The 21,561-nt window shown below is 50.6% G+C and overlaps 9 protein-coding genes across 9 annotated transcripts; 4 read left to right on the forward strand and 5 right to left on the reverse strand.

Moving 5' to 3' along the window:
- Positions 1-947: 947 nt before the first annotated feature.
- Positions 948-3,102, forward strand: L3040_009127 (uncharacterized protein; the record flags this gene model as incomplete). Its single annotated transcript, XM_066155857.1, has 7 exons — positions 948-958; positions 1,074-1,646; positions 1,718-1,801; positions 1,871-2,042; positions 2,156-2,494; positions 2,809-2,878; positions 3,050-3,102. The coding sequence occupies 7 exons, from the start codon at positions 948-950 to the stop codon at positions 3,100-3,102; spliced, it is 1,302 nt and encodes a 433-aa protein (XP_066010140.1).
- Positions 3,103-4,744: 1,642 nt separating this feature from the next.
- On the reverse strand, positions 4,745-6,643 carry L3040_009128 (uncharacterized protein; the record flags this gene model as incomplete). Its single annotated transcript, XM_007293998.2, has 1 exon — positions 4,745-6,643. The coding sequence occupies one exon, from the start codon at positions 6,641-6,643 to the stop codon at positions 4,745-4,747; it is 1,899 nt and encodes a 632-aa protein (XP_007294060.2).
- Positions 6,644-8,467: 1,824 nt separating this feature from the next.
- Positions 8,468-9,318, reverse strand: L3040_009129 (uncharacterized protein; the record flags this gene model as incomplete). The annotated part of the gene is made up of 3 exons (XM_007293997.2): positions 8,468-8,863; positions 8,915-9,072; positions 9,129-9,318. 3 exons carry the CDS (start codon positions 9,316-9,318, stop codon positions 8,468-8,470), a joined length of 744 nt encoding a protein of 247 aa, XP_007294059.2.
- Positions 9,319-9,579: 261 nt separating this feature from the next.
- Positions 9,580-10,875, forward strand: L3040_009130 (uncharacterized protein; the record flags this gene model as incomplete). The annotated part of the gene is made up of 1 exon (XM_007293996.2): positions 9,580-10,875. One exon carries the CDS (start codon positions 9,580-9,582, stop codon positions 10,873-10,875), a length of 1,296 nt encoding a protein of 431 aa, XP_007294058.2.
- A 943-nt stretch (positions 10,876-11,818) lies between these two features.
- L3040_009131 (uncharacterized protein) lies at positions 11,819-13,566 on the reverse strand (the record flags this gene model as incomplete). Its single annotated transcript, XM_007293995.2, has 2 exons — positions 11,819-13,226; positions 13,280-13,566. The coding sequence occupies 2 exons, from the start codon at positions 13,564-13,566 to the stop codon at positions 11,819-11,821; spliced, it is 1,695 nt and encodes a 564-aa protein (XP_007294057.2).
- Positions 13,567-15,221: 1,655 nt separating this feature from the next.
- On the reverse strand, positions 15,222-16,246 carry L3040_009132 (40S ribosomal protein eS28; the record flags this gene model as incomplete). Its single annotated transcript, XM_007293994.2, has 5 exons — positions 15,222-15,283; positions 15,391-15,474; positions 15,566-15,635; positions 15,689-15,741; positions 16,174-16,246. The coding sequence occupies 5 exons, from the start codon at positions 16,244-16,246 to the stop codon at positions 15,222-15,224; spliced, it is 342 nt and encodes a 113-aa protein (XP_007294056.2).
- Positions 16,247-16,384: 138 nt separating this feature from the next.
- On the forward strand, positions 16,385-17,603 carry L3040_009133 (uncharacterized protein; the record flags this gene model as incomplete). The annotated part of the gene is made up of 5 exons (XM_007293993.2): positions 16,385-16,401; positions 16,474-16,508; positions 16,564-17,127; positions 17,177-17,317; positions 17,365-17,603. 5 exons carry the CDS (start codon positions 16,385-16,387, stop codon positions 17,601-17,603), a joined length of 996 nt encoding a protein of 331 aa, XP_007294055.2.
- Positions 17,604-18,432: 829 nt separating this feature from the next.
- L3040_009134 (uncharacterized protein) lies at positions 18,433-20,128 on the forward strand (the record flags this gene model as incomplete). Its single annotated transcript, XM_007293992.2, has 6 exons — positions 18,433-18,638; positions 18,708-18,828; positions 18,901-19,044; positions 19,095-19,226; positions 19,280-19,430; positions 19,482-20,128. The coding sequence occupies 6 exons, from the start codon at positions 18,433-18,435 to the stop codon at positions 20,126-20,128; spliced, it is 1,401 nt and encodes a 466-aa protein (XP_007294054.2).
- A 415-nt stretch (positions 20,129-20,543) lies between these two features.
- L3040_009135 (uncharacterized protein) lies at positions 20,544-21,413 on the reverse strand (the record flags this gene model as incomplete). The annotated part of the gene is made up of 3 exons (XM_066155859.1): positions 20,544-20,986; positions 21,054-21,156; positions 21,291-21,413. 3 exons carry the CDS (start codon positions 21,411-21,413, stop codon positions 20,544-20,546), a joined length of 669 nt encoding a protein of 222 aa, XP_066010141.1.
- Positions 21,414-21,561: the final 148 nt, after the last annotated feature.

Consider the following 21,561-nt stretch of genomic DNA (forward strand, 5'->3'; position numbering starts at 1 on the left):
AAATCACAAATTGTAGCTTACCATGGCCCCTTTCGTTGCTCCATTTCAATTTCTTATTGATGTTTCAAGAACCTTTTGCTGGTTTTCTACTTTCTGCTACATGAGTGAGTGTGCTTGTAAGGTAGAGTCAGAAATCGGAAAGTGGGCTCTTTCCTTTCTTGGCCTTCTGTCCTTTCACAGCACTTAAATTTTAATGTGTCGACCATTCACCTTCTCCTGCCTTTTTGGGATATTCTAAGGACGGCTCCGCGCCGATCACCTTTCTTGTATTCAGCATTCACATATGGGTCCTGCGTCAGCTGCGTCTATTAACTATACTGCAGTGTCCAAAATTCAAATCGTCGAGTTCGCCTATTCACTTTCATCTTCCACAACAACCGACATTCATCATCACAGTGCACAAAAGTAAGTTGTATCTACACATCCAACCACTCCCTCAACCTGGAAAAATACGACCACGCGGATACCTTCTGTCTACCTACTAGATATCGAGCGAGTACTCACACCCTCAGAGCACTCTGCCTTTGACAAACAACACAGTCGAGTCATTCGAGTCAGTCTTAAGGGGAAGAAGTTGCGAGGAGAATTAACTGCTCCTAGCACTATCGGACGCCTCATATCTATCTCCTGTGCTCGAACCATCGATCCATCAGATTTGCATCTCATCTTTGCGCAAACCGTGCCCCGATCTGCTTGGGCAGATATCCATCCACCAGATCTTTTCACCCCGGTTCAGGCCCCGGTCGAAGCGAGAGGGAGGCTAAGCGAGGCAACAACAAACAGTCCCTTCATCCTTCGAGTCTAGGAGAACCCAGCAGCATCAGCATATTGATACGCACAGCAAGGAGGCAGAGAACAAAAAGATTGCAGATTCCGTGCGTGCCAATACTATGTCTGCATAGGACTCGGGCATTATCATCGATATCAACGCGCACACCTGGACAACGATGGCTTCCAGGTAAGGGTGTACGAGTTCTTTTCTGTTTGTGATTGTCTTGATTGAACTGGGGTTTGTACAAGCCTTGTCGCAGTATCTTCTTGAATAGGTAATTGCTTGCTGACCTAGGGCACAGTGGGCCAAGTAATCCAGGATGGTTCACATCGTTGCTTCCCGCTGTTATTGCGAATACAAGAAGATCCCGGCCTGATATTAACGCCAGACCGATCGTCTACCTCAAGGTACCGGACATCAGTTTTATATCGCAGGCACAGGGGGGAAGTGTGGTTGAAGCTACTGTCTCGAGGAACGGTGGCCCATCCCGTCGGGACAGCGACGAGGCTCTATGTGGCCTCGCAGGTGGCATGAGTTCTCTCGACATGATCGATCCCGATAGCATCTGCCCCAAGTCCCTGGCTCCAGTAGTCAATCTGAAGCCTCATAACCTCAACCCCGCTTCAGAGTCTTCCCGTGGACCTATCCACTTCCACCGCAAACCACGTGGGCCAATCCAAGACCACAAAAGCCTCTCAACCCCTTCGCCTCTCACCCCATCATCAGGAAAGTACACCCTATCCTTGCCACCCGCACGCACCGACCCGGCAGATCCACATGCGCATCTACTACCTGGGTTGCCTATGCCCGTCAGCCCTGAGACGCTCAGATATATAATGCAAATCTGGGCCCAGGACACAGCATGGTGCGCTGAGTAAGTCCCCTCGCGACCCGAATTTGCTCCGAGAAAGACTTTTCCTGCCAACATCCGCTGACCGTCCTCAGAGCAGCGTGGCGGGAGGAGTATAACCCGTTCCCCACCATCCATCTCCGCGAGGGCTGGAATCTCGCTCGCTGCCAGGGCATTTTGTACGTTAGGTTTACCCCCAGCCCCTCTTTCGTTTTCGTGACTTTCGATTCCTGACCACCAGCAAGCAGGTGGCATCTCGACCACACCATCTACGACGGAGACGGTATCCTCGGGAGCATGGAACACGAGGTATCCGCCCGCCAGAGCCTCGCGCGCTTCAGTTTCTGGGCGCAACGCGAGCCGATGCAATTTGACGAGGCCGACGACGAGGATCTCGGAGGCGGAAATGGATGGCTCAAGGTAGGCAAGGCGGACAGGCACCCGCCAAAACCCTTTTTCTAGACGAGGCACCCAAACATATATATATATATATATATATGTTCCAATCACTGACCCACCCGGTGCTTTTGCAGATGTTCGCGATGGTTTTCAAGGGCAAGGAGGGGCAGGGAATGTGCTGGGCGCGGGAGCCCGGTAGCTGGCGAGCGGCGAGGGCGGGCCTGCTGACATGTTGTCGGGGAGTCGACTTCCTGGCGGACGTCGAGCACTGGGGGGGCAGTATTCTGGGGCGGGTACAGGTTTGGAAGGAAAGTAACGAGGGCTGGCGGGATGTGCAGGAGGCGCGGAGGAAGAAGAGGCGGAAGTTGGAGTCGGAGTCGGAATTGAGGAACCAGCCGAGCGATTGGACGCGCCCTGACGACGACGAGGAGCGACGGAAGAGAGTCAGACGCGAAGGGCCCGCGCCTGCGAAGGTTTGGAGTGAGGGATGGAGGAGGAGGAGGCGAGAACAGGAGAAGAAGGCTGGGAGGTGGCTGGATGGCACGGCGAGGCAGAATCAGATATGGGCCGAATTCTACTGTAAGTTTGAGATGCTCGTTCAACTTTTTATGGGGGGGGGTGGCTGGCTGGCCCAGTCCCAGTCTCAGGATCATAGATATGAAATCTCCTGCTCGCTTGCTGACTCGCTGCCTACTTCAGGGGTACTCAATTGCGAGGATCCTCGGGCCATCCACTGCATGACCTGGCCGAGCGAATACCAACTGGGCAATGGAGACATGGCACATAGTTGGGGGGAATACGCATGACGACCTCGTGGTCAACTACTGCGCCAAAAGTCGAGATCGAAGGGTTGAGAGGTACGCACGTGGTGATTTTTTTTTTCTTTCTTTCTTTCTTTCTTTCTTTCTTTCTTTCTTTCTTTCTTTCTTTCTTTCTTTCTTTCTTTCTTTCTTTCTTTCTTTCCTTTTTTTTTCAGGCTACGACACGACAAGCAGGACCGAGATCCAATATTCTTAACACCACTACAGACAACGTCAATATCCACAACACCATGCGTCCACACGCACCCATCATCATTTAACATCAACATCCCGGGAATACACGGGGCGGTTGCTGGTCTCGGCACCAGCAAGCACAGCGATGGGGTTTTTCCCTCCAGCATAGCGATGGCGTTCTACGCGCACACACACACACACACACACAAAGACAAACAAACAAAAAACATATTTAGCCCAACAAACTCTCCTTCTCTCCTCCCGAGATCTTCTCTGCCGCACGTATACCCTCAAAAGCATGAAGCCAAGCAAAAATCAAAATAAAAGAAAGATCTTTATATCTTCACGTCGTGATCAGACCCACACTCACACTCACACTCATATTCATACGTAATCGGTAAGCGAGTGTCACTCTGCAAGCTGCAAGCAAGAGAATGGAATAGCACGAGAGGGAAAAGATACGTCGTCTAGTATGTTGCAGCTCGGCGAAATTTCTCAGCCTTCTTTTGTTTCTCGCGTGGCCCCCTTCCTTCTTCTTTCGCCGACAAGAAAATCACGTGGGTATAAGCGAGGCGGGGAGGGGGAACAAGGGGGGTAAATTTAGATTTAATCTAATATACACATATATATATATATATATATATATATTTCCGGAATAAGACACGCTCTTGGTCTCAAGCCCGGCTCAACAGACTGGTTTGTTCTATATCATCTATTTCCTTTGAGAATAGCACTTGAACCTTCGCTTCGTAGAGTGGCGGCCGGTACGCGTCGCGTTAGAATCAAAGACGGGCGGACGGGCAGGCGGCCTGGATATTGATTGGAATGGAGAAGCTTATTAGTCTTCGGTCTTTAGTTGTTGAGAGCGGGAGGGGCGGAGTGGAGGGGGGAGAGAGCTCTTCCTCTCCCCCCCCCCTCTGAAGAACTAAATAAAAGACATGCATTTATCACGGATTTAAGAATTGAGATGACGAAGGGCTAGAGGAAGAAAGATGGCAGATTACTAGAGGAGATGAAAGATTCGCAGGCATAATTGCGTCTGTATTATTCTGTATTATCCATTCTCTAGAATTGGACGTCGAGATTATATATATATATATTCAAATAAATGGTAGCAGCTCCTCTACTTCGCAACCTCTTATTCCCGCGCTTCTCAATGATCATATTTCGCGAGCCGTTTTTGGTAGCAAAGAACTGGCGGAATATCTTGAAGCGGGAGATGACGGGATGGGCTTTCTTTGGGAATTAGGAAGACCGATTGGAGGAAGGAGGGGGTTGTTTTTCTAAAAAAAAAAAAAAAACTTTAAAAATGTTCAATCTCAGCAGCACCAGTTCCGTAAGGTCCGAAAGACAAAGCATCTTCTCGCAGGTCTGATAGCAGTGTCATAATACGACACACAGGCGACGACGAATGTATAGACAGGAGAAGTGGGTATAGGTCTGAGTACTAGCAGAGCCAGCGATCAGACCACCTCGTATTCAGAGATACACAGAGTTCTCTCTTCTAGTCGTCGTACCATCATGAGTAGACCATCAATATAAGTAAGTAGGTATCTTGAGTTTTATAACATTGTTACCCCGAATAAGCGCACGCAACCGCCAAAACATCCAGCTCGTGACGCAACGTAAATGTAATTGTCACAGATTTAAAATCACAAATACCCGGCTAGAAGTAAAGCCCATGGACAATATCCAAACATGAGAACAGGAGTCCAAAGAGTGCAGAGTTTAAATGTCATTGGACAATAGTTTCTTCCGCAAGGGGCTAGCAGTTGAGCTGTTCTCTTCAGTGCCGTATGCAGAGTCGTCGAAGTCAATGTCCCACTCCATCTCCTCTTCTTGGTTTTCCTCGAGGCCGTCCCAACCCTTTTGGGCGGCGCCGCGGGTGTTCCATTTCAGGGATGTGGAGACGCTTTCGAACCATTCTGAGCCGGATTTCATGACGGTTGGGAAGGGGTACTGTGACGCGGCGATGGTGATGTGATCGCCTTGCTTCAGCTCTACACGGTTCTTGCCATCGAAGGAGCAGTAGGCCGTAGCGCGAGAATTGCGAGGGATGGAGACACGGAGGAGAAGGGTGTCGGAGAGGACCATAGGACGGAATGAGAGTGTGTGAGGGCAGATGGGGGTGAGGAGGATGGCGGGAATGTCGGGGTGTACAAGGGAGCCGCCTGCTGACAGAGAGTAGGCCGTCGAGCCTGTAGGCGTGGCAAATATGCAGCCATCCGCCTGCACAACGGTTAGGAGCTCGTTATCACCGTAGAGCTCGAGATTGGAGACGTAAGGCGATGGTCCCCGGTCGATTACAAGCTCGTTAAGGACCTCGAATTGCTCTGCCTCGTCCGGATCCATTCCAGGTCCACCGGCTTTGAAGACTGTGCACGTGAAACGCATACGCATGCTGACTCGCATGCCTTCCTCGCCCATGACCTTGTTCAATTGGTCTTTGAACTTGTCGTATTCGAAGTTGGTCAGGAACCCCAGGCTACCGAGGCTGAAGGATAGAATGGGAGGGACAATGCCTTGGAAGAGCCATGAGGTGAAGAGCACTGTCCCGTCGCCACCGAGAGTCAATACCAGGTCAAACTTCTCTGGCTGGTTCCGACACATGTCTGGTTTCCAGTACTTCAATAAATGTTGGAAGCGAGGACGCTCCTCCAATAACGAGCTGGCGCCGAAGCGCTTGGATTTCTGTAGTTTGGCATCCACGTAAACATTAACGCCCAGCTCCGACCCATATCTGGGGGTTGCCATCAGCCACGTCGCAAGCTCCCTCGTCAAATGTACCAATTGGTTGTCCCTGGCTTTCGTGACGATCATGACATTGCGCACAGCCCGCTTTATAGGACGACGCTGTAATTGTTTGGATATTTCCCGGACCCCAGTCGCAGTCGCAAGCAATCGTGAGTGCGACATCCATTCGTTTCCCCTAATCTCCTCCAGCACCTTTCCAATATTCAGCACGTCATCGAAACGTTCGTGGTAGAAGCAGGGAGACTGCAATGGTTTGAATCGGGGGGTTGTAGGGGTGCCATTTCGGATCGCGAGGTCCGAGAGGGCGGCAGATAACTTCTGGGATGTAGCAGACCCGGGCCGGTTGGCCATTTGATTATGTGCTGATATCATGCCGGACAGCGACAGATTCTGGGGATTGGGGTTCCTTTCTGTCGAGGCCAATGCCTTGAGGATTGTTTGTTTCGGGATTGACTCCACGGACAGGGTGTTCTTGCGGTGCGTGAATCTGGGAGTCTTTGATGATCGTCGGGTCGGGAATATCGGAGAGGCAGGCAATGATGCAGAGTCGCTCGGCGAATTCTGGCCTACTGTAGAAGCGGCAGAGAACGACGATTCAGAAGGATCATGGTCAACGTCGCATTTGGTATTCAATTGGCCGAGTTGATGTGTGTAATCGCGAAGGAGACTGTCTCCGATACTGCAAGGCACGTTCAATCCATTCCTTGTAGTTGTAGGTGCGCGGGACGAAGCGTCTTGGGGGGAATGGTGTTGAGAAGAGGCCTCATCGATGCCGGGGAGAGGGAGAGGGTGAGGGAGAGAGGGACGGAGAGGGAGATTATTGGGATCGGTCAGTGCAGGGTGGATTGAGGTGGGAGAATAAATGTCGGGCATGATGGGAGGGGAGAGTGGAGGCCGAGGGTTTTGATGGAAGGACGGGGGGTGTGTGTCGATAAAAAGTCTTGAGCTGGCTGACTTAGGTAGGTAGATGAGACGGACGACGCCGGTGAGGATGAAAGTTTGTCCGGGTTATTGTCCGGCTTGTTCGATGAGATGACCCGGAGAGAAGATGCGTGTAATCAATTCAAGGCAGGCAAAGCAAGCAGCTAATTCAATGCCATCCTAGGGATCTTCGATTTATATCGTCCTTAGCGCTCAGCCCGGAGTCCGTAGGTACGTAGTACGTAGTATATCAGTCGTTGTGCGGATTGATTAGATTACAGCCGACCGGAGCTGATCGATCGTTGTGTGATGCTAGTACAAAGCTTGAATCTATCCCGGCCGTCAGCAGTCAGTTTGCCCCAAAGGTGTCTGTCGCTCTGATGTGATATGATCTTGACGGGAAGATTGGGCCAGATCCTTAGCCAGACTCAGACTCAGCATGGTCTCCGCCATCAATCCTCAAGCCTCAAAGTCGCACCAAAGTGAGGTGATGTGGTCGTGACAGGAATCGACGGAGAAGCATATCCAAGATGCAAGATTAAACTCTACTTACTGGTTGCAGCTACACTACAGCTGTATCACCCAAGCGAGAATCATGGAAGTTACTTCCGTAATGGCGATTGCGACGGCCTTTGCAATAAGTGCAGGAAGCCAGTTGGGTAAAGAAGACAGACAGACGGTAGGAAGGAAATGGGTAGAAAGTGACGAGTTATGATAGATTGGTAAACGTTGCCGCGGCGGGCATCGAGAGAGAAGGTAAGTGTCTGTTGATAAATGAAGAAACGCCCTAAGAAATGAAGCAACAATCAATGAGGAAGTTGTACAGACAGACAAATAGTGAGCATGATGAGGTGACGGAGGAAATAATAAAGAGACGAGCAGAACAGAAGATGCGCACAGGAACGTACAAGCTGCCAGAGCTCTGCTTGGTGGTGGGAGGAGGGAGACTGCAGACCAGAACAACGTCCCAAAATGTGAAAGTTGTAAACTTATCTATAATATGTTTAGAGGACTACCGGTACTGACTGCCATTACCTTGCATTGCCTCGGGAGCTCGTGTAGCAAGCAAGTGGGCTCTGGCTCTTGGAGGCGAGTTTCGACAAGTCATCGTCTCAAGAAATCACGGGCGCGACAGACTAACGTTTTCGAAGTCTTCTGGCGGCGACAGGTATCAGCCAGTGGTGGAAGCTGGCGGGTATGCATCATCGCCGGTCCATCAAACACTTAGGCGTCTACCAGTCGCTCTCAGTGCGAAGGTGGCTCAACCCTCACAGCACCCGGCCAAGGAGGGAAGCCATCACGAAAGCCATCACATCCTGCAATCACTTGTCCTGGTATCAACATTTCCCAGTGGTCCTGGTAAATATCACCAAGAGAAGCTGTTCACTGGGTACTTCCATTGGAGATTCAGAAAGCGTGAAACTTCGCCTCATGTCAGGGGCTCGGATCGCTCAGGCCGCCTATCGCTACGGAATGCCCTGCCCAACAATCAGACCCCTCAATCTTCTGTCACTTCTCTATTTGGAAGCCTAAAACCTCCATTCATGAATCATGATTCAGACCAGCGGTCTGTTCCTAGCTTTCCTGGGGATCTTGACCGCCAATATTCCTCCCGACCTTGGCAATCATGTCTTTGCTGCTTTCCTTTCAGATAGCGCCGTCGTGGAGCGCGGGAAGATCATGGTTGACAGGCGCGATAAAACGCTATTTGGCCATGGAGATGGTAACGATTAAGCCTTCCATCCAATGTGTGAACACCAATAGCCTCCGTAACATTCAATCCTTCCATTGGAGGTCCGTCTTGATCTTCTCTTCCAGGGTGGACTTTAGAAACACACTCAAGCTCACATCCTTCTCGTCATCACCCATGGCATAGTCTCCGTGAGCTCCAGAATTGTCGCAGCAAATTGCTTTTCCCGCCTCAAAAACACCCTCCCAATCTTTCAGCGTGAAGCTTCCTTCACTTTCCGCGACCAACAAGTCCCCATTGGATGTGAAGGCCAGAACGTGGTTCGAGCTGGCGCTTTGAGACTGGAGGGGCGTGGGATTACTGATAATACCCTCTGGGGTAAGAGCAAGATAGACCGAAGTCAATGTCATGGAGAGAGGCATCGAGGCCGATAATAGGGCAAGTGTGGCGGTTTGAAGTAGGGCGGGCAGGATGGGTAGATTCTGTTCCAGGTATTAGCCTCGAATCCTGGAAAATGGGCAATGTTTCTGTACCGAGCTTGCCTGCACTAACTTCGAACCTGCGCTGTCGCTCTCTGGCGTACTTGTTATTTGGAGAGTAATCTGTATGAGGGTTCGGGGGAAGTTGTGAATGAGTACGATGTGGCGCAGAGTCGATTGCAGGATTGATTCAAGATGTCGTTCCCGTGTACCTGTACGACTAGTCAGATACAATATACCGGTATGAATATTTCCAGTGAATCTATACTCCCAACACCTGCCGCGGGTCGAACCAGTACATCGATAGCAGCTTCCTCTGGGAGCTCGTCTCGTCGTTGGATCTCGAGGGGGCCATTGACCGCGCCGATGACCGTGTAACCATTTTGCGAGAAAGTTGCAGAGCCGTCAGTACGGTGGAGATGTGACAGTATTGCGGTGGGTTCTGTAGAGTGCACCATGTTAAGAGAATGATGAAAGCAGGTCGGAAATGTCTTCGCGGCTGGCTGTGAGGGATCCGACTTTGTAAACAAAACTTGCATATACAGCAAGTTAATAAACTTTTCCTAGCTATACGGAGACCGGTAGACAGCTTTGGTGGGGCCCCGCTAAGTGGGGGGAGCCCCGCAGGACGTAGTTGAAGATCGTCGAGCTTGAGCTCGTCTCTTGACTTCCTTCCAACCAAACAACAACAATAACAACAACAAAAAATTGATATCCAAATGCTTTCAACGACAGAGTCGGCTACGCCAAACGATAAGCCGGCTGCGGCCATACCGAATCTGCGAGACCGTCTGCCGAAACTGGAACCTCGTCGCCGACAACAACCCGCGTCGAACCCTATTCCTGTGCCCGAGACCCCAGATCTACCTTCCCCGCCAGACCTCTCGACCTTAACCTTCAAGAAACCCTCGCGACGCATCCTCTCTTCCAAAGATCATGATCTGTTCCTCGCCTCACCAACCTACAAGCTCGTTGTAGCCTTCGTCTTCAGCCTCACCGAATCCGTCGTCGACACCCGCGCCTCCGCTATCCATGACAGCGACCTGAGCCCAGCCGTTAAAACCCTCCTCAACATCCTCACCAAAGTGCAAGACGTTGTCCGCCGCAGCCCACCTGAAGAACAAGGCGATTCCCGCTTCGGCAACAAAGGCTTCCGCGATTTCCTCGATCTGGCAGCAGAGGAATACACGGAATGGCACAAGCAGCTCGGCATCACCTCTTCTTCCGCCATCACCGAACTCTCCACCTACCTCCTGCAATCCTTCGGCAACCGCACACGCATAGATTACGGCTCCGGGCACGAGCTGAACTTCATGCTCTGGCTGCTCTGCCTTTACCAACTCGGTATCGTTACGCGCTCCGATTTCAAAGGCCTGGTGCTTAGAGTCTTCACGCAGTACCTGTCGCTGATGCGGATCATACAATCGACGTACTATCTTGAACCTGCAGGCTCGCATGGCGTTTGGGGACTGGATGATTACCAATTCCTTCCCTTCCTCTTCGGGTCTTCGCAGCTTTTACACCACCCTTTCATCCGTCCCCTTTCAATCCACCAAAACCTCACCCTGGAGGAATACGGCAATGACTACCTCTACCTTGGGCAAGTCAACTTCGTAAACAGCGTCAAGAATGTGGAAGGGCTGCGCTGGCATAGCCCCATGCTCGACGACATCTCGTCTGCGAAGTCATGGATTAAAGTCGAAGCCGGTATGCGGCGCATGTTCGTCGCCGAAGTGCTCAGGAAACTTCCCGTCATGCAGCACTTTTTATTCGGAAGTATGATACCGGCTGTGGAGGAGATGAGTACGGAAGAGGAGTATGGTATTCCTAGTGAAGAGGAAGATCCTGAGGGGGGCGAGACGGTGGTTATGGTTGATGGCATGAGACATGTGCATCAGATGAATAGCTGGGGAGACTGTTGCGGGATCAAGGTGCCGAGCAGTGTTGCTGCTGCATTAGAGGCGAAGAAGCGGGGGGTAGGGGGGCAGGCACTTAGGCGGATACCATTCGATTAGTGACTCAAACCACAAAGGCACGCGAGTTGTAGAATGCAATGAATGTGTCACCGACGATCTAGTAGTACAAGGACTCCAATCCCAGCGCCTGACTTACGACATGCAACACACGATGCGCGTTTCAACATCAAAGCTGAGCCGAACATTCAGCAAGCGAGTCCCGTTTCCGTTTCCTCACTCGCTTAATTAATGAACCCGTTTTGGAAATCGACCTTGAAACTCCAAACTCCAAACTACAACTATACTTACGGGTACTCACGAACTAGCCGCGTCTAGAATCGATCAGGCTTGGAACGTAAAATGAAAAACTGCAATCTGCAACCCGTAAGCCCATTTATTCATCCATTCACTCATTCATCAGCGAAACCTTTTTCCTTGGGGAGTTCACTGTTTGATCTCCCTGATCTTTAATGTAAGTGTTGATTTAATTTGATTTGGATGGTTGGCTTGATTTACTTACTTGATTTACTTGCTTGATTTACTTGCTTGATTTACTTGCTTGATTTACTTGCTTGATTTACTTGCTTGATTTACTTACTTGTTTTACTTACTTGCTTGGGTACAGTTTATAGTTGCCTACGGTGCTTACTTCGTTGCGGGCTTTTATTGGTAGTACCGCTGAATATGGTGTTTCTTCTCTTTTGAGAAGGGGGGAGGGAGGGAGAGGGGAGAGGGGATGGGGTTGATTGTCTTTAGGTTTGTCTGGCTGGTGGTAGGCGGGCTTGGTAGGTGAGAGAGATGATTTATGGGTGTGTATATTGATGTATGTGTGGATATATATATGTGGGTGTGTGTGTGTGTGTGTGATGCATTTATTATGATACCCCGTTCTCTCTACATTACAACTAAAGTGACCCATTACTTCAAAATCGGCCTGGTCTAATGCACCCAGCCTGTACTTCAAACCTCTTTCCATCCCTTCCATATCCTTCTCTACTGCCGCCTACCATCCCTCAACAACCTTTGTCTTAACATACATCCCCCTCGCCGGCTTCGCCGTCACCCCGCCCTTGATCAAGACACTGCCCTCATCCAACTCCTCCCCATCACTAATCTCAAACTCGAAGCGGCCCACCCACGCCGCCAGAAGCGCCATGAACTCTGCCTTCGCAAAGGCCTGTCCGATACAGCTCCGCGGTCCGTGCAAGAATGTCAGGTACGAGTAGTTAGACTGCGCGCCCCCATTTGCCGAGTGCGGGTTTTTCTCCGACGGTAGCCAACGGTCCGGGTCGAACCTGCCTGCGCTCTCGCCCCAGAGGGCTTTCGACTTGTTGATGGCCCACGGGATGATCATTACGCGCGTTCCTTTGGGGATCGAGTGGCCCAGGATGGTGGTGTCGTGGACGGAATCGCGGAGCGTGAGGGGCACGGGTGGGTAGTACCGGAGGACTTCTGAGCAGAAGGCGTTGAGGTAGGGCATGTGGTCGATATCCTGGCTCGTCACTGTCTCGCCGGCGTTAGGGCTCGGTAGCTTCGCTCTAACTTCCGCCCTCAGCTTCTCTTGAACGTCGGGGTGGAGACACAACATGTAGATAGCCCAGGTCATGGCTGTCGCGGTGGTCTCGTGTCCGGCGGCGAGAAACGTCATCATTTGATCGACCAGGTTCTCTTCTGCAAACCCCCCGGACTCGATGGCGACGGAGAGGATATCGATATCTGTGAGCTCGTTCTTCTCTAACTTTTCCTTCTTTTGGCGGATCAGCTGACGGCAGATTGTGCGAATCACGCTTGCCGCTGCGTCGATCTCTCCATTTCTCTTGATGGGCAGGTTGCGCACGATCCAGCCGGGTAGGAAAATGTTGAGCAGGCCCAGAATGGCAGCTTGTCGCGACGGCTTGAACACGACTCTGTATGTGCGGTTCAGCAGCGTTTCGGGGTCCTTGACGGCTCCAAAGTCCTGTCCCATTCCTGCCAGGCCGATAATGTCAAGGGTAGCTCTGCTTGCCCATTCCCCTACTTCCATAATGGCCTCCTTATGTGCGCCTTCTGGTCGTCTGTGTTTTTCCGGGAGATCTTTGTCAGGAATGCCGCCCGCGTTGATCTCGACTGCCATTGTGTTTACTGCCTCGCATGACTTTTCCCAGAAGACGGGGATGAGGTTCTTGACGTGCCTGTAGGCGAATGCTGGCATGAGGTTCTTTCTCTGCGCCTTGTGCTCGTCGCCTTCGGCCAGCAGAACACCAATACCAAGCAGCCGTCCTAGTCCGGCAGCGACCTGTGATGGCTTGACGAAATCATAGTTCCGGCTGGTGAGAACCTCGCCAAGACCTTTTGGGCTGGTAATGAACAGACGCTCAGAGTTGAACATTCCCATGTACCGAATGATACCATCATTAGGCACGGTATTGACCCTGTGAATCGCGATTAGCCATCGGTCCTCTGTATTCTCTGCCTTCGTACTAACCAGTTACTCTGTGGCGCACCCGTGGGATTGGCTTTGATCTGATCAAAATGCCCGTTCCACCAGCTACCCCCAGGAGGTGTAGGGAAGTGCCTCAATGGCGAGAAGAACCTGGGATATAGAACAACTTTGTAGAATGCCCACAACGAGAATGAAAGGGCCCATAGTTGCACAAAGGTCCCCACGTAACTCGGCCGTGAGAAGAGCAGTAAATCTGGTCGGTACCGTACTAGATATACCGACCCTAGTGCTGAAGAGACGGTGACGGGTTTGAAAGGTAAGCCAGACATCGTGAGAGCTCGCAGATCGCAGATCTGGTCGTGTATGGTTGTCTCGGGCACTGGGGTAAGGTGGCGGGGTGGAAATCTACCAATTACCAACTGCCGGTTGCCAAAGAGTGACAAGAGCGTAGACTGAATTGGCAAAATTGATAGATGGTTGACGTCTTTTCAACTGCCTACATATAAGAAGTCATTGGAATCTACCAGCGGAACGTGGCGGTTCCAAGAATTTTAGGTCTGGATCGAATCCCAGGTCCTGCTTGCTTGCTTGCTTGCTTCGGTCCTCAGGATATTGATGTGTAGCATGAGCAGTTTCAGGGAGGTTTTTCAAACACTTGCTGACTGCAGTGTCGGAAAGGGCGGAGTTAGCCAAAAACGTATATCAGAGAGAAGGGACGGAGGTCTGATATGTCAATACATAGAAATCCGATGTTTTGTCGCCGCCGACGAGGGCTCGCAGGCATCCTGTCGGTGTCGGTGGCTCAGGCGTCGTCGGCCGTCTTGCAAGGCTACTTGCACTACAGGAGCGGTGATTGGTTGTTGAAGGGATTGGGATGATCATGGCACGGAACGGAACGATTGTAGCTGGCCGAGAGAAGTTTTCGGTTTTCGATGATGCGAGCATTTCGCGAATCCGTCACCCTGAAACTGGAAATGGACCGGCTCTTCGCAACTCACCGGGCGAAAAACAACGAAGACGCTCCATGCATTCTTCTCGTGGAAGCCGTCCCAAGATTCCGAGAGTCAAATGCGACTCCGCATTTTCTTTAGAAACAGCCGTACCATGGCTAACAACTTTCGCAATTCTTCTCTCCATCTGGCTTTATCATTCGTCGATTGGAAGCGAGATGCATCTTACCGAGGCGAAGTGTAAACAATTACACCGATCTCGAATCTGGGCTATTTAATGACGCAGGACTTCTCTTCCAAACCGTCAACGGAGGCCGGTGTGACTATTTCTTTGTCCATGAGATAGGCTGGGTATTTTTATTGTGCTGTTCTGAATTCTTTGGAGAGGCCTGGATATATGACTTCTGGTGGCCGATCTGCATTCTCTAGTTACTGTCGTGGTCTCTCTGGTCCTGAGCCTGACTGGTACAGCTGTTGATCTCTAGACTATCTGCCTCCTCAACCCAGGGAGTGATATATTCCAAGTCACTTTCTTGAAGAGCATGGCCGTGTCGGAATTTGGGTGCGATGCAGGGGACGGACACGGTCTTTTTCGTTGCGGGCTCTGCTCTGCTGGCCTTTACGACAAGGACGAGGACGAAGGAAATTAGTTAGTAAGGATTGTCCACACCACTTGGCTGGATGCTTGGTGCTGCACTGGCCAACTTATGTTCGTCGAGGTCGGTCCGTACTGTGGAGTGGTTGTATGTCGAATGGAGGATCGAATGTCGGATGGGTTACATAGTCAAATAGATCCGCAGATGCCAAAAGCCCAGATTATGCCCCCTCTTCTTTTTCACCACACATCACCACTAAGCTTCTCACATGCGCAAGTCCATATCGTAGCTGTTCAAGAGCCTTCTATTCGCGAGAACTGCCTCAGCTTTCTCCGATCGCAAAGATCTCATAGTACAAGCGTCCCAGCAGCAAATGGCTCGCACAGTGACCCAGAAGAATTCCGTCCGATTTTTTTCCGACTCCAAGAACCTGATCCCTTATCTCAATCTTCTGGCCTCACGTTCGGACTCGAGCAGGCAGAGAATGTCGTCTTCGCGCACTGTAGGTTCAACGTTAGCTTCTGCGTCTTCGTCGTCCATGTTCCTGCCCCTCTTCGTGATAATGTATGATTCATGTCTGCGAGGAAATGCGAAGTTATATCCGTACCTGGGCCCTTGACGTTGCGGATGATGCTTCTGGTGGTGTCGTCCATGAACTCGACGCGAACTTGAATAACACCTCCTCTGGAACCTAGAACATGATCCATCAGAACCTTTCCTTCACATATGCCACATGCCCCAAAGTATCCTCCGTCTCGCGTTTGCGATCGGGCAAAACGTACCGGTACGGCCCAAGATACGGATGACCTTCACAAGCTTAACGGGGACCTTAGAGGAATCCATATTGGCGATCTGGTTTGGATTAGTCTCTGGGTTCTGTTTTAACAGGTTCCGCAGGTACTGACTGTGTGGATGGCGTGGATGTGAAGTGTGTGGTTGAAGTTTGGATGATCTCGGACTTTGCGAAATTCTGAGTGCGATCTCGCCAGAGGGCTTATTTAGCGATACCCGCAAGGGGACTAGCGAGTAGATAATCTCACGTGATCTTCAATCTCAGACCAAGGGAGGTTCTCTTCCATCTTCCAAGGCTACCTTGATCTACGGTACTTGTTATATGACTATGCAGTCAAGTCAGTTCATTAAACATATACAACGAATGTTACGGAAGGCGACGAGCACTTCTGATCATCAAGTTGCAGCCCTCCTCACAAAAAAGCCAGAACACCATCCCAACGTCACATTTCGCTGGTACTGCGGATAACCTTTGGGACTCCTCGAGACCCCGCCAGTCGTCAACGTGGGGCAGCTCAAGCTCAGGTCGAATATAATCCTTCCTGCTACAACGCTACAACGACAACCCTCGAACAATAATACTCCGTTCGCTTCCTACCTTTTGGAACAACCCGCGTCTTCAACGGCCTACGTCTTGGTTCAAAACCCACCTGTGAGAAGTCGATCCTCATATGTACTATTCTAGTGCCGCACAAAGTCTGCGGCCTTTTGCAACCAGAAAGCAGTAACCCGCGCAAAATACCGCGCGATCGGCAAGCTCGGTGGTGAAATAGAAGAGCGCCCTCCCTCAAGATACTATAATATTCGCAATGGACCTCGTCAACCAGTAAGAATATATCAAAATGCCCGCGTTCCGGGAAACACAGCTCTATGGGACCCTCACTAACAGCCCCTCAAGCCTAGAAGGCAGATTGCTCTTTGCCGTTCCCAAGAGTGAGTCAAGCTCTCAGACTCCTGAAGAGGAATCTAGTCTGACGATTTGAATTAGAGGGCAGACTACTGCAGGCAGCACTCAATCTACTTGAAGGTGCAGATATCCAATTCCGACGAGAGTCACGACTCGACATTGCGCTCGTCAAGAATCTCCCCATCGCCCTCGTTTTCCTCCCTGCAGCAGATATCCCCACCTTCGTTGGAGAGGGCCGAGTCAGTCTTGGTATAACTGGCCGGGACACCGTTGCCGAGCATGAAGCTGGCGTACAGCAATCGAGGAGGGAACGGGCAGAATCTGGCAGCACAACGCCGGTTGAAGATGATGGCCATTTCGGTTGTGAGGAGGTGATGGATCTAGGTTTCGGATCTTGCAAGCTACAAGTTCAGGTGCCGGGGAAAGGGCAATATATCAAGCCGTCTGATCTGATTGGGAAGAACGTTGGAACTAGCTTCGTCCATCTGGCCGAGGACTATTTTGCAAAGTTAGAGGCAGATGCGGTTGTTGGACAGACCAGCGGGGACAGACCTCGGAAGCTCAAAACGAAGATCATCGAGTTGAGCGGAAGTGTTGAAGCCGCATGTGCGCTTGGTGTCGCGGACGGAATTGTGGATCTTGTTGGTAGGTCGTGAATGGTGGGTTGTCTGGCGTGAGAGCTGACCATGACCAGAATCTGGAGAGACAATGAAGGCTGCCGGCTTAACAGCAATCGATACAGTCGTATCGAGTACAGCTATTCTCGTACGCTCCAAGAACCAGTCTAATCAACAGTTAGTCGACTTGATTGCCTCGAGAATTAGAGGTGTCATCAGTAAGCGAGCTCCGTCTTAGTTTCCGACCCTTATTGATATTGTATAGCTGCTCAAAAATACGTACTATGCCAATACAACGTTGAACGCACAAACCTCGAAGCAGCATCAAGAATCACCCCCGGCAAGCGAGCACCTACCATCAACGCATTAGAGGAAACAGGCTGGGTGGCAGTCAGTTCGATGGTTGAGAAGAAGAAGATCGCAACAGTAATGGATGAGCTGACTGGGGTTGGAGCTGTTGATATTCTTGTTTTGAGTATCGCGAACACGAGAACCGGCCTGTAGGAAAAGTACAATACCCATAGAAATTTGCTTCACCTGGCATCGATCATTGATTCCCCTCCTTCCAGCTTTCAGGTCAGTCTTCTGTTACCAATGTGTGCGTAACCTTGGCGCCAGTCAAACCACGCTCTTCCTTGAGGAGTTGTGGTACCCAGATAAGCGAGACGCCCGCCAACAACGATGGGTGGTGATCGGGAACTCTCAATTACGGCATGTCATTCGCAGCGAACGTGTCACGTTCGTTCATTGCTCTGATTTCGATTGACCAAGCGCAAGTCTAAGTCGCAACCGGTGAGGTACTGTTGAAAGACTCCGTGTCTTCTCCCAGTGACGAAGGCCTACGCCACCTGTGTACAACCCCCCCTCTTACTCGCCACGAGAACGATGAAATACCTGCAATAAAACACATGTGCGCATTTGCCCGCCCGTGTCCCGGACACGCCGGACACGGGATCAGAAGCTAGTAAGCAGACCGTAAGCTGAGCAGTCGTGTTGCCGGTTTTCCATGCTGGCTCTTCTCTTGAACGAATGAACGAATGGATGAGATGTGGCGTGTTCGACTCAGCTCTCAGCCTTGATGGTATTCAGTTAAATGAGGTAGGACGTGCCGCTTTGGCTATTTCAAATGCATATCTCGTGAGATAGTTTCCGATGAACACTTTGTGCGAGTTCTTTGTGTATAAGTACCTACACAAGCTGTTTGTTTCTACTTTGCCCGCCATCTGCAAATTTGGGATACGCCACTCTTCTAACAGTAGTTAGCTTTATATTCCTTAAACAAGTCTCATTGGAATACTTCCCTCAAGGCCCCAGCTCTCTAATATCTCTCAAGATGAAGGCAGCTTTCGTCTTCGCGGCAGTGGTATCTGCACTTACTGGTTTTGCCAACGCGACACCCTACACCTTCCCAGTTTGCATTGTGGGTGCTGGACCGGCCGGCTTGCTTGCTGCGAAGAAGTTGGAGGCCAAGGGGAAAAAAGTTGTGGTATTTGAGAAGCGACAGGAGGTTGGCGGAAAGTGCCAGGCTGTTTATGATCAGTGGGTTTCTCTGCTTACTCCTGGAGCCGTATTCGAGATGGGTCTGGACTAAGGCTGAAGTGTGAACAGAGGTGGAGATGCGTTCCATCCCCTTGGTGCTCTGTTGTTCTCAAATGCGAGCTACCCCGAGACTTTGAAGGTATTGGATGTGGCTGGTGTTCCTGCTATTCCGTATATCGTTGGACAACGCGTATGTCCAAAGCTCTCTTGTCATCTACCAAAGACCCAGAATTCCGATATGGCAGTGCTGACTTGTGTGAAGTGGGTGTACAACATCACTACTGGATTCACTGTTCAGTCACCTCCTGTTCCTGCTGCGTTCGCCACGCTCGTAGCACAGGAGTTTCAACGGTATTCTGATTATTGGACCGCCGTCTTTGCTCCATACACTGCTATTGGCTATAAGGTACTTTATATCTGAATGAGCTCTGTTGGATCCTCTGCTGACAATGTTAGAATGGCGTGCCGGCAGAGCTCGCAGTGACTACAGCTGAATGGCTAGCAACCAACAACTATCAAGCTCTACCGACGTTGTTTGTCCCGGCTATGCTACCATTCGGCTATGGTGATCTGAGAGAAATTCCGATCGTAAGTCCACAACGTCCAGTGCATGCTCACATATGCTTACTCCGATATCTTAGCTCTACATGCTCCAATACTTGACGCCCGACATCCTCGGATTCTTCGCCCAAAGACACGGTATCTACCTCATCGACTTCCATAAAGTGTTTGTGAACTACGCAAAATCCATCCGAGGCCCTATTCACCTCCGTACAACAATCACCAAGATCGGTATTAGAACTCCCTGCCACCCAGCATTCGCCACACTAACTCCTACAATAGACCGCAATGGCCGCTTCCCAATAATTACCTACCAAAATTCCGGCAACAACGGCGCCTTCTCAATCCCCAAAATCCAACTCTGCTCCTCCCTGATCCTTGCCTTCCCGCCCACAGTCCCCGCCCTCGAAGCCGCAAAGCTCACCCTCACACCCGCCGAAAGCGAAGTCTTCTCCCCCATACAGCTAATTTCCTACTTCTCCAGCGCAGTACATCTGCAAACACCGCGCAACTTCACATTCGCAGCCGAGAACCCCGCGCCTTCGATCCCCGTCACACCAACCGGTGCCCCGATCTCTTTCGTCCACCTCTTCCGCACCTCCGACATCGCGACGGCGTGGTCGTGGGGAAGCAACACCTCCCTCCCCACCGCGCGCACCCTCCTTAAGCAGACGCTCTCGAGAATCAACAAGGATCCCCGGGACTCGGTGGCGGTTGCAAAGGTCGTCACGGACGCTGACATCGTGGGCTTGCAGCAAAATGACTATTTCCCGCATTTCGGGCCCCAGGAGCTGAGGAATGGCTGGTACGGCAAGTTCAATGCCTTGCAGGGCTCGACGAAGACGTACTTTGCGAGTGGCTTGAATGCGTTTGAGACGGTGGAGTTTGCGATTCGTGCGGGCATCGACGTCGTGGATAGCTACTTCTGAGTTGGGCTTGTTGACTTCGGGTCGCTAACTTGGCGAGTTTAAGTGGGCGCCTTTTTTGGGGTGGGGGCCATGGTTTTGGCTTAAGGCTATTTGCAATTGACGAGCCACTCCCTGCTTATTGTATTATAGTTGCGCAAAGGTTTGCAGCTTAATAGATCCATTATTCTTGATTGGTAACTAGTACTGATTTTAAACGCTTTAATAACCGTCTTTTATAGAAGAAGGTCAGAAGACCGCTCAAATCTCTGCAGGCTTGGCTCGGGCACGTGCTCCAGATAGGCCACATTTCTTTGAGAATCCCCTGGAGTTCAGGAGTTTAGAAGGCTAGAGATCAGTCCGAATACCAACGGAGCATCATCGAAACCTCGAATAGTGACTCCCTATCATGGTGAGCCTTACAAACAATAAGAATCCATCAAAAATCCGGTTGAATGTAATTTGCAGAGCCAGGTATTCCAGGATTCCCAGTAATCTCCCAACTCTTCCAATCAATGATTTCGCTCGAACATCGATAAAGCTCTTCCGCTGTCTGAAAGCATTGGGCCCACATATCCAGCTCATTGTAATTTATTATATCACTTGGAATGACCATTTGCTGCATCGAACCTCCAGCTACGATCCATGAGAAGCGCAGCGCCCGCTCGGGGTTTGGGATCATCGATTCGATGTATTCAAGGACGGTTTCTTCTTCTCCGGCCCACAAGTATACCTCCTCAGTCCGAGCATTCCAGGTCAATTTCGAATAACGTTCTGGGATGTAAATTTTGGCCGCATTCTTAACCTTATCACCATCTGCCTTGATAACACAAAACCAATTATCCTCCAATGGACGACCTGGCCAGCCAGCAGGTTCGTTTACTAACGGGAGTCTTAGCTGTCGCGTTGATAAAAGAACGAGCGATCCAGAAGTCGAAGTTTAACTCACTCATGTAAAAGCCATGTCCTAATTGATTCAAGCCATCAGCTTCTTCATCATATTCTCTATCTCTAAATGGCTGACGGAGAAAATTGATAAGCTCGGCTTCTTCCTACAACTCGCGTGATTAGTATTTATGCATGCTCTGTGATCACCGGTTGCCTTTTTAAGTATTATTGTAAAGAAGAAAAGAGTACCGATCGAGCGCAAAAAGGTAGACCGACGATGCAATCGGGTGAAACTTACTCGGCTTACTGTTCGATAGCCGATGGTTACCCTAGTTCCTCCTGAGGGAAATCCTCGAGCTCTATCAAAGAGAAAGCTCACGGCTAGCAAGATTGCGCAAATGGACTTCGCTAGCGGCGGCATGGTGCGAGCGACGAAAGGGGATCAAGCTTGCAAAACGAAACGAAAAGTAAGTTGAAATGGATCTAAGCTAGGTGCACGACGAGATACCTTTTCTCTTTAATATCACATTCATTTTATTAATATCAGCAACTGTACTCAGGATCTATAC

Source organism: Drepanopeziza brunnea (assembly GCF_022702325.1).
Source record: "Drepanopeziza brunnea f. sp. 'multigermtubi' strain 214-2 chromosome Unknown ctg19, whole genome shotgun sequence".
In the NCBI taxonomy this organism is placed as follows: domain Eukaryota; kingdom Fungi; phylum Ascomycota; class Leotiomycetes; order Helotiales; family Drepanopezizaceae; genus Drepanopeziza; species Drepanopeziza brunnea.